A 15,949-nucleotide genomic window follows, 5' to 3' on the forward strand; every position below is an offset into this window, starting at 1 on the left:
AGCGGGTTTCTTTGTCTATTTCTTTGAAGCTAAATGAGATCAGAGGAACTCTAAGCTAACGTATCGGTTCCATGTGTTGCCCAGGCTGAAGCAAAAGCCGAACTTCTCTGATGCAACCAAAAGAGGACAAACCTGCAGGATATGGCTGAAGAATCCCTTAGCAGAGATGTACCAGTAACACATGAACCACTTCCTTAGTTTTAAAATGATGACTGTGCTCTTTAGGCCACAAAATGTTATTGCTTTCATGCAAACCTCAATGTTAAGCTGGATGGACAGAGGGACACATGGAACGAGCATCACTCTGCTTTATAAGCTGGATGAAGTTTCACCTTGTAAAAATACTGAACTCTTCATGCATAACTGCTGCTACAGAAAATGGCTCCCTCAAAGCCATCCTGGAAAAAGAAATTAAGACATAAATTCTGTAAAAGTTTCAGATTGGGTTTGCAGGGATGAGCTCCTCTAAGCGTTTCTCTGCCATGCTGCCTCATCCGTCTTTCAGAGTCATCATCCAGTCCTCACATGTGCCCACCTGTGCCACAGCTGCCTGTTTCCATCTGCTTCTAAAAAACCCTGAAGTGAGAAGCTTTCAGCAGTGGTTTCACGAACAGCGGAGAGGACGCCCTGCTGGCTCAATCTCATTTTTCATCTTCCTTCAAAGCTCCATATTCCCCTCCTTCTATAGAACTCGTTAAAATCTGCATTAAAGAACGGACACAAAGGTTTCCTTTTTTAGAACCTGAAAAGACGCGGATTATGTCACCATCTGAACCGGCGGCTTTGGTGTTATTATTTTAGATTTCATTTGAGATGTTCTGACCTACAGTCAGGAATATTTCTGCTGAAGTTACTTACATGTGCCTTCTATCAGCAGGCAAATTAAAGCTTCAGCTCAGTCAACACATGGTTGAGATTCGTGAAACTGAAATCTCAGAAAGCTCAGGTTCACGAGGTGCAGCTTTGATCATCAAAAATGGATGGGGGAGGGGTTTCAAGGTGGGAATAGGAATTAAAATAACTGCAAACCAAATGTTCAATGTGTAAGAATGAGAGAAATGGAAACATCTGATGAATAAAAAAGAAATCTTTGAAAAACATCTAAACTATGAGCTAATTTATAGAACTTTTAAAAAAATAATCCTGATTATCTTTATTAATATGGATCATGATGTTTTAACCAGAATGTAGACTCAGTTTTTTAACATTACAGAGATTCATTTAACAGACGTGTTTTTAAACCTTTAATTCTATTGTCCATGTTGATTTTTGGATTACAGCTAGTGTTGCACCGATACGGATACCAGTATCGGACGGGGCACCGATCCAGCACTAAAATGGCGAGTACCAACAAATATGGCACCAATACCATTTTGAGAGCCAAAAGTTTATTCAACTATTGTCACCCATTCCAGGTAGGCAATAAAAAGTTCTACTGGATTCACTTTGTATTCGTCTTTTTCCTGCTTCACAAAGGTAGGCAGCAGCTTGACAAAGCCATGATGGCAATTATTTTACATCCAAGTAGTATGCAGTTCTTCATATATACACATCAATTTAAAAAAGATGGTATTAGTATCAGCCAATACTGCACAGTCAGGTATCGGGGCCAAAAAATGGCATCGGCACAACACTAATTACAGCTAATAAAAAAATATAAATAAAAAATAAGACTAAATCCGACTTATAAAAGAAACGTCTTTAATACAGAATTTTTTTAAGTTTAAGGCCCCGTCCACACGAAGACGAACCCTGGCCTAAACGCACAAATTTTTCACCAAACCAGCCTCTCATCCATACGAAGCCGGCGTTTCGGGGGTCTGTAAACGATCTTTTTTTTATTCAGCCTTCAGAGTGGAAAGATTTTGAAAAGCCGTTTTCGCGTTTCCATCTTTAAGCTCTAACCGCATTTTATTTTTTTTACACGCATGCGTCATAGCGTCGCCTCTAAACACGCATGCGCGACACAGTATCACAACAACAATGGCGCCGTACTGTGTTGAATGGTTGCTGCTCATGCTACTCACCCTGCTGTCGGGCTTACAACAGAATCTTCTTCTTCTGGAATATCTCCAGGAAGAACAGAGCAATATCGACGACATAGTTCAGCACCTGAATTTGACTGAACCACGAAAATGGACCCGCAGGGCAACCATGTATAAATATTAGTGCGCATGCCCAAAATTTCGTCGCCTATTTTTGCTTTGGCACGACAGCGCCACTTACAGGCCTGGCATACATTTTGCAGCGTTTTCATGCATTCGTGTGGACGATCACATTTATTTTACGTCTCCGTCTTTACGACAAACATTCTGGAAAATATTAGCGTTTCGTGTTCGTTTTGACTTCGTGTAGACGGGGCCTAATACTACCAAACTAAATTTGGCCTTTTAAAAATTATGGTTAGACTCACCCAAACTCATATTCTTATTTTATAAAAAAAAAAAATTTTTTCGCGTTTTAACGGCACTAGTGGCTCCTTTTTTTGGACAGTAGGCTGATAGGAAAGGGTGTATGAGAGAGGAGGAGAGAGATGCGGCAAAGAACCACAGGTCAGATTCAAACCCGGGTCAGCCGTGTTGAGGACTACGGCCTCCGTACATGGGTCGTGTGCACCAACCACTGCACCAACGAAGCACACCCCTGAACTCATACACTTATACTTTAATATAAAATAAACTTATCTGCTATTTTTCCTGAACCTTCACAGCTCCTGTAATGATTCCTAATCTCCCGGATGGGTCATGAAGCCTTTATTAACAAAAGAAAATGACTAAAAGAAGGAAACCATACCTGGATGTGGTCAGATCCCATTATGCTTTGTTCTCCAAGCTGTTGAAGTGAAACTCAGTAAATTATCTATTAGATGGCTACAGATTAAATACAGGATTTCTTTCTAGAATAGGTTGGAGACTAATCTGTGCGACTTTTCCTTTCTCTGATCAGTAAATGCTCTAAACCTCAGCAGGAAGAGTTCCCATGATGGATAAGCTCCCCTCCAGAAATAAAACAAAAACGAACAGCGACTACAGGAAATGAAATAGGGAGTGTTAATAATGGCCAAGTTGTACTTATCCGACTAATAACAATTAGCTTTTAAATTACCATCGTTAGCCGATACCAATGTTATACCAATATAGCATCCATCCCTAAAACAAAAGTATCAATTTAACTGAAAAAAAATGTGCATAAATATTTGTTTTATTAATTTTTTATGGCTCCAAAATATGCAAATATATCCTTCTGGTTTTGATGGAAAATGTTCTCAGCCAATTATGCAACAACTGGGGGAGTGTTGGCCTGGTGGTTATAGCAGTGCGCATGTGCTCTGAGATGGGTGCAAGTCCCCGGATCAGATCACAACAGCCTGCACTCTGGGTCCCTGAGCAGGACCCTTAACCCCACACTGCTCCCCGGGTGCTGCACATCGGCAGCCCACTGCTCCCCAAGGAGATGGGTTAAATGCAGAGGTAAATAAAAAAATAAAAAAGAGAAAATAAAAAAAGTAGAAAAAAAAGTAATCCTCCGAAACGTAAGGAAAAAAAAAGAAAAACTATGAAGCAGATTATCCGTCAAGCTTTACGACGTTGGTGCCGAATTACGGAAGCAAAAAGGAGATTTCTGCTTCCGTTCTGGACAGATAAGTTAAATGTTTGCTAACGGTTTACCCTTGACGAACAATACAATTAAAAGTTAGAACCACAGTGGGCGAGAGCCCCACCTACTGGACAGGAGGAATTAAACCTGAAGCTGTCACCTTTACGGGTCGGCTATACCCGGAAAGTGTTGCTCACAATCAGTAATGCTAACCGCGCTAACATGCCAAACCAAATTCAAAGCCAGAATTTACAATCACACTAGCTTTTTTTTTTTTTTTTTTTAAACACACATGGTGTTACCGGCCTCTGCATCAAACGTAAATATGACCGTTAGTATCTAGAAGGTAACATGGTTTAATGAACGATTCTGGATTAAAGTTCAGAACGACGGACCAGAAATGGACAGAATCTGCATCAGGATATGGTTGAATATTTATTAAAAACGACAGTCCTGCAGGGCTGTTTGGTTGTTTGAAATTCGCCACCTGCCTTATTCAGAAGAGGGGCCCTTCATTTCCACCTGAATAGGAGAGCAAAACAGAAAAAAAAGGAATGCAAACCAGTAAAAGTCTGTGCTGAACGTCTCCCAGATAAACAGAACGTGGTCAACACATTAGACGTACTTTAATAAGCACAGTGAGGTTACAAGTTCAACAAATCACATGGCAAGATCAGAAGGAGCAGTTAATGCCGCCAACGGTTGGGTTGTGTACAGTTCAAGCTTGATTCAGCTCATTTCCCTGATGTCCAAAAAGATTTAACAAGACAGTAAAAAAGTAGAGCTGTGGTTGGCTTAGTGGAGCAGTGTGCTCAGCTCCCTGCTGCTCCTGCTGTTCTTAGATGAATGGATCCTCCGACATGTGGAAAACACTATCAGTACGTACGCCCTCAATGTTGGAATTTAAGGCCTTTCTGCAAAAAAATGACACCAGAGGACAAACTCTCCGAGTGTGAAAACCAAAAATACGCTACTTCCTTAGTATCTAATAAAACAAAGAAACGTATATGTTTTTACATTACACTTCTGGTACACTGTAAAAAAAAAAAAAAGTAATTTTTAAGCTGAAATAGCTATTTTTAGCTGAGAAAACATGAAATGTCAGGAAGTGTTCTTCTATTTTATTGGTTCTCTTTTTCAAGTCTTTTTCAAGACCTTAATTAAATCATATCTGAAACGTTTAGCACTGGGTTTGTTGTTTTGGGTCACAGTATTGACAACCTGGATCACGATTTACCAATACTTGCCTTTCATTCATACCACTGGTCACTCCTTGAGATGTCCGTCTGCAGACTATGATGAATCAAAGAGTCTGCTCTTTATCAAATTGGAAGATTTTGGTCTTTTTGAGATTTATCACCTTTAAATGGTAGATACTGTAGCACTCTGAAATGTCACGTGTTGTGAATTGGCGCTATATAAATAAATTAAATTGAAAGAGACAAATATTCAGGTCAGGTCAGTAAACCTAGGTAGTTTTAATCTCTATTATTACTGAGGGAGTATGTTGGTGAAGATTCTCAGCTATCCAAGTCATAGTCATTCCAAAAAAGGAAAAGGAAAACCAATTCACTGGACTTTGTTTCCAAGTTTGAAGACGTTTCGCTTCCCATGCAGGAAGCTTTTTCAATTCAAAATGTCAGGAATAGAGTTGAGTTCGAGGTTTTATGCAGCAACCCAACAAAGCCTTGTTTTTGTTTTGAGAACATGCAAATTCAAACGGACGAAGGGGTCCAACCCTTTGGAATGGGGGTCATTTGGCTTCTTTTGTTAGCCTGCAATGCCAAACCCATCTAAGTCTCTGAAAAGGGTGTCGTTAAAGTCGTAGGGAAGCGGCTGTTCCAACCGTTGCATTTCCAAATTCTTCCGAGTGGTACACGACTTCACACAACTCTATGAAGTGAATGTGATTTGTCATTTTTCGAGGGGGGGGACTGTTGTGGTGGAGGGCTTGCAAGCAAGTTTACTTATAGCAGGTGAATCCAAAGCAACTTGCTCACCTGTTAGCAACTTAGTGCTAGTAGGGACCAAGTGGCACTAAATTGGTGACTTAGAAACAACACTGTCAAGGAACGCTATGGACAGTGGAAACATGCAAGAGGAGGAGAGTTTAGTGTCGGAGGTCGTGGATGAATCTCCTCAATCATACATTTATATTTAGAGGAGGAAAGCGGGGACGAAGATGTTGTGGAAGAGGACGCCAGGGCAGCAGAAGCTTGGTTTGGTGTAGAAGGCTTCCAGCCGTACATGTTTGAGCCCTTGCCTCGCAACNTTTTTTCGCGTTTTAACGGCACTAGTGGCTCCTTTTTTTGGACAGTAGGCTGATAGGAAAGGGTGTATGAGAGAGGAGGAGAGAGATGCGGCAAAGAACCACAGGTCAGATTCAAACCCGGGTCAGCCGTGTTGAGGACTACGGCCTCCGTACATGGGTCGTGTGCACCAACCACTGCACCAACGAAGCACACCCCTGAACTCATACACTTATACTTTAATATAAAATAAACTTATCTGCTATTTTTCCTGAACCTTCACAGCTCCTGTAATGATTCCTAATCTCCCGGATGGGTCATGAAGCCTTTATTAACAAAAGAAAATGACTAAAAGAAGGAAACCATACCTGGATGTGGTCAGATCCCATTATGCTTTGTTCTCCAAGCTGTTGAAGTGAAAATCAGTAAATTATCTATTAGATGGCTACAGATTAAATACAGGATTTCTTTCTAGAATAGGTTGGAGACTAATCTGTGCGACTTTTCCTTTCTCTGATCAGTAAATGCTCTAAACCTCAGCAGGAAGAGTTCCCATGATGGATAAGCTCCCCTCCAGAAATAAAACAAAAACGAACAGCGACTACAGGAAATGAAATAGGGAGTGTTAATAATGGCCAAGTTGTACTTATCCGACTAATAACAATTAGCTTTTAAATTACCATCGTTAGCCGATACCAATGTTATACCAATATAGCATCCATCCCTAAAACAAAAGTATCAATTTAACTGAAAAAAAATGTGCATAAATATTTGTTTTATTAATTTTTTATGGCTCCAAAATATGCAAATATATCCTTCTGGTTTTGATGGAAAATGTTCTCAGCCAATTATGCAACAACTGGGGGAGTGTTGGCCTGGTGGTTATAGCAGTGCGCATGTGCTCTGAGATGGGTGCAAGTCCCCGGATCAGATCCCCACAGCCTGCACTCTGGGTCCCTGAGCAGGACCCTTAACCCCACACTGCTCCCCGGGTGCTGCACATCGGCAGCCCACTGCTCCCCAAGGAGATGGGTTAAATGCAGAGGTAAATAAAAAAATAAAAAAGAGAAAATAAAAAAAGTAGAAAAAAATGTATTCTTCTGAACGTTATGGAAAAAAAAAGAAAAACTATGAAGCAGATTATCCGTCAAGCTTTACGACGTTGGTGCCGAATTACGGAAGCAAAAAGGAGATTTCTGCTTCCGTTCTGGACAGATAAGTTAAATGTTTGCTAACGGTTTACCCTTGACGAACAATACAATTAAAAGTTAGAACCACAGTGGGCGAGAGCCCCACCTACTGGACAGGAGGAATTAAACCTGAAGCTGTCACCTTTACGGGTCGGCTATACCCGGAAAGTGTTGCTCACAATCAGTAATGCTAACCGCGCTAACATGCCAAACCAAATTCAAAGCCAGAATTTACAATCACACTAGCTTTTTTTTTTTTTTTTTTTAAACACACATGGTGTTACCGGCCTCTGCATCAAACGTAAATATGACCGTTAGTATCTAGAAGGTAACATGGTTTAATGAACGATTCTGGATTAAAGTTCAGAACGACGGACCAGAAATGGACAGAATCTGCATCAGGATATGGTTGAATATTTATTAAAAACGACAGTCCTGCAGGGCTGTTTGGTTGTTTGAAATTCGCCACCTGCCTTATTCAGAAGAGGGGCCCTTCATTTCCACCTGAATAGGAGAGCAAAACAGAAAAAAAAGGAATGCAAACCAGTAAAAGTCTGTGCTGAACGTCTCCCAGATAAACAGAACGTGGTCAACACATTAGACGTACTTTAATAAGCACAGTGAGGTTACAAGTTCAACAAATCACATGGCAAGATCAGAAGGAGCAGTTAATGCCGCCAACGGTTGGGTTGTGTACAGTTCAAGCTTGATTCAGCTCATTTCCCTGATGTCCAAAAAGATTTAACAAGACAGTAAAAAAGTAGAGCTGTGGTTGGCTTAGTGGAGCAGTGTGCTCAGCTCCCTGCTGCTCCTGCTGTTCTTAGATGAATGGATACTCCGACATGTGGAAAACACTATCAGTACGTACGCCCTCCATGTTGGAATTTAAGGCCTTTCTGCAAAAAAATGACACCAGAGGCCAAAATCTCCGAGTGTGAAAACCAAAAATACGCTACTTCCTTAATATCTAATAAAACAAAGAAAGTATGCTTTTAGATGACACTTCTAGTACTCTGTAAAAAAAAAAAGTAATTTTTTAAGCTGGAATAGCTATTTTTAGCTGAGAAAACATGAAATGTCAGGAAGTGTTCTTCTGTTTTCTTGTTGTTGTTGTTTTTTTTTTTAAGTCATTCTGAAATATCGTAGGGCCACTTTTAAATTCACCATGAACCTGGAAAAACTTCCCAATGAAGAGAAGTTCAGTTCCCGTGGCTCGTAAACATTGTAGGGTTTTGAAGGAGGCTTTAGTAAAGCCACTCTTCACTAAAACGGACCTTAATTAAAACATATCTGAAAGTTCAGTGCTGGGTTTGTTGTTTTGGGTCACAGTATTGACAACATGGATCACGATTTACCAATACTTTAGAGCCTAGTAGGGAGGGGCGAGCGATAGCCTTTCATTCATGCCACTGGTCACCCCTTGAGATGTCCGTCTGCAGACTATGATGAATCAAAGTGTCTGCTCTTTATCAAATTGGAAGATTTAGGTCTTTATGAGATTTATTACCTTTAAAAGGCAGCACTGTGAAATGTCACGTGTTGTGAATTGGCGCTATGTAAATAAACTGAATTGAAAGGGACAAATATTCATATTCAGGTCAGCAAACCTAGGTAGTTTTCATCTCTATTATTACTGAGGGACTATGTTGGTGAAGATTCCCAGTCATTCAAGTCATAGTCATTCCATAAAAGGAAAGTTAAAAACAATCCACTGTACTTTGTTTCCAAGTTTGAAGACGTTTCGCTTTCCATCCAGGAAGCTTTTTCAATTCAAAATGTCAGGGATAGCGTTGAGTTCGAGGTGTTATACAGTAGCGCAACAAAGTCTTGTTTTTGTTTTGAAAACATGCAAATTCAAACAGACGAAGGGGTCCATCCCTTTGGAATGGGGGTCATTTGGCTTCTTTTGTTAGTCTGCAATACCCCATACCCATCTAAGTCTCTGAAAAGGGTGTCGTTAAGTCGTAGGGAAGCGGCTGTTCCAACCGTTGCATTTCCAAATTCTTCCGAGAGATTAGTGTCGGAGGTCATGGATGAGTCTCCTCAATCATACATTTATATTTAGAGGAGGAAAGCGGGGAGGAAGATGTTGTGGAAGAGGACGCCAGGGCGGCAGAAGCTTGGTTTGGTGTAGAAGGCTTCCAGCCGTACATGTTTGAGCCCTTGCCTCGCAATGCTGCCAGTTCTGTAAGCTCTACGCCTGCTGAAGACACAGACGTCCATCCCCGTGAACACTGCTAAAGTAAATTTCAACCGTTGCGTATATTAGCTGCAACAATATCAATCAAGATGCTATGACCGAAAAAATTTGATTGACTGATGAGTGTTGATATACCATTGGCTGAATTTAGGTGTTCAGGTGTTATTTTTTTTTTTAATAGAAATTGTTTTAACCTTCGGGACAATATTGTCTGATTTGACATTTAAATATAATTTCCCTATGACTTTAAAGGCAATTGTTAGCCTGGCTGAATAGACAAGGTCTTCTGCTCTCCAGTACAAGAAAACTACCATTTGGAGTTTGTTTTTTAATCAGACTCTGGTTGTTTTTTGAATGTTTAGTTTTAAGAATAATAGCTGCTGCTAAACAGATGCTACTAAATTAACTATCCTTGTTCTTTCTGAGCACCGATGATAAAAGTTGTTATTCAAGCCTAATGTAAATGTAAACTGTAAATGAAATCACAATTAAGTTACCAGTAGTGTATCAGCTGTCAGCTGTGGAGACTCCTTATGCCTTAACTTTGCTAAAACCAAGCCTTTTTTTATTATTTTTCTGGCCCTTGCTTTGTGCAACCTGTCTAATCCAGGAATGCAAGATAGCAAATGGAAATTTGTGAAATAATGATGTGAAACTCGAGTCTCGGTCTCAGGCTTAAATGTTTGTACATTTCCTGCTTTTGGTCGACGACAAAGTAAAAGAAAAAACAAGAAAAAATGATATTCAAGGTATTTTTGTTGGTGTTGGCAAGAAAGATTATTGTGAACTTTCATGGCAGAGTTATTTTAAACCTTTTTATCCTCTGTCATTTGGGCATTCAATGAGATAGACATAATGGTAAAACAATAAAATGTTATTTTAATATAGATGCCTTACAGAGAATATGCAGGGAAATGCTTCAAGATCTTACAAATTACAGAATTTTCTGGACTATAGAGCGCCCCTTACGATAAGCCAAACCCAAAATATGTTTTTTAAACTGGAAATGTAGATATTTAAACCACAGTGAAGTATAAGCCACTCGAATCTACCAAACTGCCACTCACCAAACCTGTAGGGGGAGCTCTACATATTGCCCTTGGAGTAAGGAAGAAGAATGATAGCTCCTGTTAGGTTGTTAGCTCTTGACAGTAAGAGCTTCTAATGAAAGATGCGGCTTCTTCAGCTCTTTATTTCACCTCTGCAGAAGTTGCGCACCGTCTTTTTATAGGTTCGATGGCTTTAATGCGGAAAATAAATGTCAAAATGTGTAAATTCTGAACAACTGTTCTCTGTCATGCCTGCTGCTAACATATGCTTCCATTTCCAACTGTAACACTCGGTTAAAGCAACATCGACGGAAAAGCCGCACCTTCAAATAAGCCTCATGGTTCAAAGTGCGGGAAAAAAGTAGAGGCTCATAGTCCAGAAAATACGGTAATATAACAAAGAACCTAAAAATGCTCCCTTGAATATAAAAATAAAAAGATTGAAAATATATATTCGTAAGGAAAACAACATCCATCTACAGATCAACAGAGAAACCAGGCAGTGGAAGTGATGAGATGGAGAGTTTTAACACCAACTAAACCTTGTGCAATAAAAGCCTATATTTATTTACCAAAACCTGAGCAACTTTACATATACACACACAAATATTATATATATATATATATATATATATATATATATATATATATATATATATATATATATACACACACACACACACCCACACACACATATATACAGCATTGCATATAAAAATACGTCATGTATATATACACGTATACATAGATTTTTTTTTTTCCCAACTTTGTACACTTGCTTTTTTGATGCACATTTTCCTTGTTTTTGCATGTAGCATTATTTTCTGCAACTGATGTAACAAGTACATTTCGCCTTTATGAGATCAATTAAGTCCTCTCATCTTATATTATCGTGTCTCTTAAACCAGCGCTGTAATATTCCATGTAAAAAATCTTTTCTGAGCTGTGAGAATGTGTCTATGAATTATAACTGTTGATTAAAATTGTGTTTTTATGATATTAAATGTGCAGAAAGGTGTTGCTTCAACATTATTCACCAATAATTACCTTTACCTTTGTATTTTAGTGGCATTACCTACAATGCCACTGAAATACAAAGCTGATGCATGACCTACTGATCAGGTTATTGCTGCTATTGTGAATACTTTCATATTTTATATCTTAAAGGACATGTTAGATTTAGATTTCCCTTTTTCTTCTGTCTTAAAAACATCAAAGGTGCTGGCATTTTATCAGAACTAGATTTTACATGGATGTCTTCCTTCCTTACCTGGGCGATGTTCTTGTTCAGTAAGTAGACGCCATATTCAAAATGAAAGCGCTCTCCTCTGAGGTACAAAGGGAATCTGCAAATGACAGAAGGGAAATTAGTCAAATACGATTGTGTGGTTTACTGTTACTGATACATCAAGAAATCATCTATGAAACCACCGTGCCAGAAGTGACTTCTAGAACCAATGCAGACCTGAACTGAGGCTTAACCTTAGGCTGGAGTCTCCTTTAATGTGAAAGCTATGAACAGCAGCAGAAAGTCTGAACAGAACCCTTCAGAATCCACGATAACAAAGCTTCAGCACAAAGATATTACTGTGACCTTGATCTTTTCATGTTTATCTCAGGAATACAGGTCTTACAGTGCTCTGTGACATAATGCTTTTAAATACTACATGAAAGCAGAACGTGATTAGTATTAATTGGAATGTTTAGGTGCCAATTTTCCATCCATCTGCTCTGACTTGTTGAAGAGGTTGACTGCTATAGAATCTGATCTCACTAAATGTATCAAAACTAACTTCCCCACACATTTAGCCTAAAACTGCTCCAATCTGCTTCATCTGGGCAGTTCTTTAAAACTGATACTTTTTTCTCTTCTTCCATCTACATGTTAAAAATTACACAATAACTGTTATTAATGGGCGTGCAGGTGGCGCAGGGGTTAGTGCGCACAACCCATGTACGGGTTTGAAACTGACCTGTGGTTCTGTGATGCATGTCTCTCCTCCTCTCTCATACACCCTTTCCTGTCAGCCTACTGTCAGAAAAAAGAGCCACTAGTGCCGTAAAAACTCAAAAAAAAAAAAATTATAATAAAAAAAAAAACTCTAGGTACTCCAGCTTCCTCCCACAGTCCAAGAACATGACTGTTAGGTTAATTGGCTTCTCTAAATTCTCCTCAGGTGTGAGTTTTTGTGTTTGTCCTGTTTCTCTCTGTGTTGCCCTGCGATGGACTGGCGACCTGTCCAGGGTGTACCCTGCTGTAGATAGGTGGAGATAGGCACCAGCACCCCTCGCAACCCCGCTTGGGATAAGCGTGATGGAAATGGATGGATGGATGGATATTATTTACAAATCAAATAATGGATGCCAAACAGAGGCAGCAGCGATGCATGTCCTTCACATGATCTCAAGGCACGGCCGCTAAATGCACTCATGAATTGTTCGATGCCAGAACCTAAAGTACAGCTTCCATCGAATGAGCAACATATTTTATCTTGTGTGTTCTAGTATTGAGACGAAACAGCAGCTAAAACCCCCAAAAATTCAATTTGTGAGTTCTGGGGGAAAAAATGGATCTTGGATTTATTTCTTTTGCAAATTTAGCAAAGGAGTCCTGTAATGGTGTGCTAAAGTATGCGGTCATTCGGTCTGCAGCGGTTCCAGTCGGGGGACAGCTGCACACCAAATAAAAGACTTGGTCTGGGTCCATGATCTCCACCTTCAGATGCCCAGTCAGCACCTCATTTTATTGAAACATCAAGCAGAAGGGTCCATGCTGGATGTCCTTCAACCTTCGGGCAGGAACAAAGAGAACGTTTGCTTTCAGCATGAAGGGAAAGTCTCATCAGTGCCAGCCAGATGTCTGCGTGAAGGCAGTGAGATCACCCCGCCTGCTGGGGGGGTGGGGGGGTTTATTCTCCCATCCTGTTATCATCAGCTGATCTCCCACTGAGGAAAGAAGGCTACGCCACGACTGAGCAGGTTTCCTCATCATCAGAGGAGGAGGCTCCAATGAAGCAGTATGAAACTGTTTCATTGTTTATTTAATATTTAGTCTTAACACCCATTGGACCATGTTTATTTGTAACCATTATGAAGTCTGGAAAATGTCACAGGAAACCATCTTAACCCCTTGACGCCAGAATGTATATATATTGCCTTTAAGCAGTAGCCAAATTGAAATTTCGAAACTTTATATTTATCTTAAATGTAGATATATTACTAATTTGTGACAGCATTTATAACGGTCAATGATAACATACACTGTTAGAAACCAGTTATAACAAAGCAAGAGCTTGCTAGGTCCACATTGAGTGTGTAATAACTGGCACTGGAGGAATGCACATGCTCTCCTTGCTGTGAACAAAATACAACAATGTTTTATAGCATATTTGCAAAACGGGCTCCAAGGAGTTAAATAAATAAATCCTGACAGACAAGTGCTTAAATAGGACATGTTTACCTGTTGCTAATGGCAACCTGTGTGTGTACACAGTTAAACCTGTGGGAAGTTAGGCATGGGCTGATAACAAGGCAACCCGAGGCTGTAAAACTTTTAAAAGTTTAAAGCAGGGGTCTTTGATGTTTCTCAGTCCAGGAAGAGACGCAGGAAGGACCTCCAAGGAAGTTCTCTTTGAGCGGATATTATCAGCTAATCCGATGCAACAAATTATTATCTAATAAACCGTTACAATTAATCGGAAGGCGATCGCTGGGCCTGATATATTTATGATAAATCATAGTTTTGGGTTTTTTTTTTTGGCATTCATCATATCCATTGTCATCAGAGGATCTCATATCTACTTATGCCTAGTTGTTCCTGTATGGAACCGTTCACATATGCATGCAGATGTTATGAGCATCTGGTCTATTTCCTCCCTTCCTGGAGGATGGAGGCTAAGCTTTTTATTAGCAATTCCATCATAGAAGAAGATGAGTGGGACCAGTAAGAGCATAGGGCTGCAAAAAATACTAACCCAGTCAGAGGTTAAGATCTCCATTTAGCATCTTACTGCAAGATCTTGATGCTCCTAGACCAGATTAAATCCACATTTTAGCATTTCTAACATCCCTTTCTTTTATTTGGCTTTACTTTAGGCCGGTGTATTTTATTATCTCAGCGCTCGTCTTGAGATCTTAGAATAGTTCTGCAGCGACGGCTGTGAACACCTCATCACTCACGCTGCGGCTCTGGGAAGTTTAAAAGGTAAACCCTGAACAGATGGGGATCATTGCAGCGGTAGACTGAACCCCAACAGGAAGCTGCTGTAAAGTCTGGCCGAGTCAAAAAACTGAGACGACGTAGCCTGGAGGCCACGCAGCCGTTTCACTTGTTCATCCTCCGTATCCCTGACGAGCAGCCAGGAGCTCCTCAGAGACAGCGACACGCCAGAGGTCACACGTCTGAGAAAAACGGCTCCTCCGTTTGCAGCGCTGGCAGAGCGGCTACAATTTTCCCCGAGAATAGATAGGATGTGATCACTGATGAACATGTATGAAAAGAAAAACAGAGGCACTTCCAAAGTACACACCAGACGCAAAGCAGTGAACACACAGGTTCAGTCACAGCATGGTGATTAATGACCGCTGCTCGCCACGTCTGAAATCACACTGGAGAGACTCCGGTTCACCAAACTCTAGGAATTCCTCCTGGGACATCCAGTAAAGTCAAATATATTATTACACAGGCAAGGGAGGGAGGGAGGGGGGTGTGCAGGAGTCTATCACTCATGCTGCTGTACATCAACCCGGGTTTTTCTGCATATATAAGCCGAGTGACCGACAGCATGGAGTCATTGCTGTCACAATCTTTATTTTTTAAATCTCCTCAGGCTCTCTGTTGTGGAAATAATCGGACCGACTCAGAACCAGTACCAGCCTCTTCCTCGGCCACGCCTTTCTGCAGAATGTGGTTACTGTTAAAACATGGAAAAAGCGGCGTGCGTTGCTCCGAGATCTAAGAATGTTTTCTGAATTAATTAAGCACATGGCTTTCATTTCTTTTAAGTAAAATCTGGAATACTGACTGGTTTGACCACAGCCCACGTTTCCACTGCGCCATGGTCCATCCCAGGGTCTTCAGACTCTGAGGAGTAAAAGCAAACTCGACTCGAACAAAATAAAAAAGCCTTCTCATTTGCACAGCAAAGCCTGATCTGAAGGGGCATCTGTGAATGCTACTCTGTTGTTCCCAAGCAGAAATGTCTCCAAATGCTTCAGCCATGAGATTCTATCAGCTACCGATGAATGACAGATCGTGCTGAGGCCTCAGAGATGCGGATCAAATGTGTCCATCTCGTCTAAAAAGGCCTGAAGCCATAGGGTACTATAAAAAAACGGGCTTTGGAAAATCCCTCCAATCTGTTTGAGGGATTTCTGCATAAACTAGCAGAAATCTGTCCATCTTTGGTACTTAAATATTGAAAGCTTTGTAGATGTTGCCTCTGTGCCAAATCATGGGTAATACCACCCATACTCTCCTTTTATTAAAAACTCTCAGCGCTAATCCAACAAAGCCATGTTTATACTTACCTCTAATGCGCCAAATGCTACTAGAGAGGCAGGAACAGATTCAGCAAAAAAAAAATGAAACTCGTTTATTTTCAAGCTGAATTTTGATGAAATTATTACTAATCTGAGGTGTTTTCACAGCTCTGGTAGTTTGAT

The 15,949-nt window shown here is 40.4% G+C and overlaps 1 protein-coding gene across 1 annotated transcript in view; it reads right to left on the reverse strand.

Moving 5' to 3' along the window:
• The window catches only part of uvrag (UV radiation resistance associated), a 173,284-nt gene that overhangs the window by 58,796 nt on the left and 98,539 nt on the right, over positions 1–15,949 (reverse strand). The window contains exon 13 of the mRNA XM_015394627.1: positions 11,556–11,631. Within this exon, the coding sequence (XP_015250113.1) occupies positions 11,556–11,631 (76 nt within the window). The remainder of the gene's footprint in view (positions 1–11,555; positions 11,632–15,949) is intronic.

The sequence above is a fragment of the Cyprinodon variegatus genome, unplaced genomic scaffold (assembly GCF_000732505.1).
Source record: "Cyprinodon variegatus isolate N-32 unplaced genomic scaffold, C_variegatus-1.0 Scaffold700, whole genome shotgun sequence".
Taxonomy (NCBI): Eukaryota; Metazoa; Chordata; class Actinopteri; order Cyprinodontiformes; family Cyprinodontidae; genus Cyprinodon; species Cyprinodon variegatus.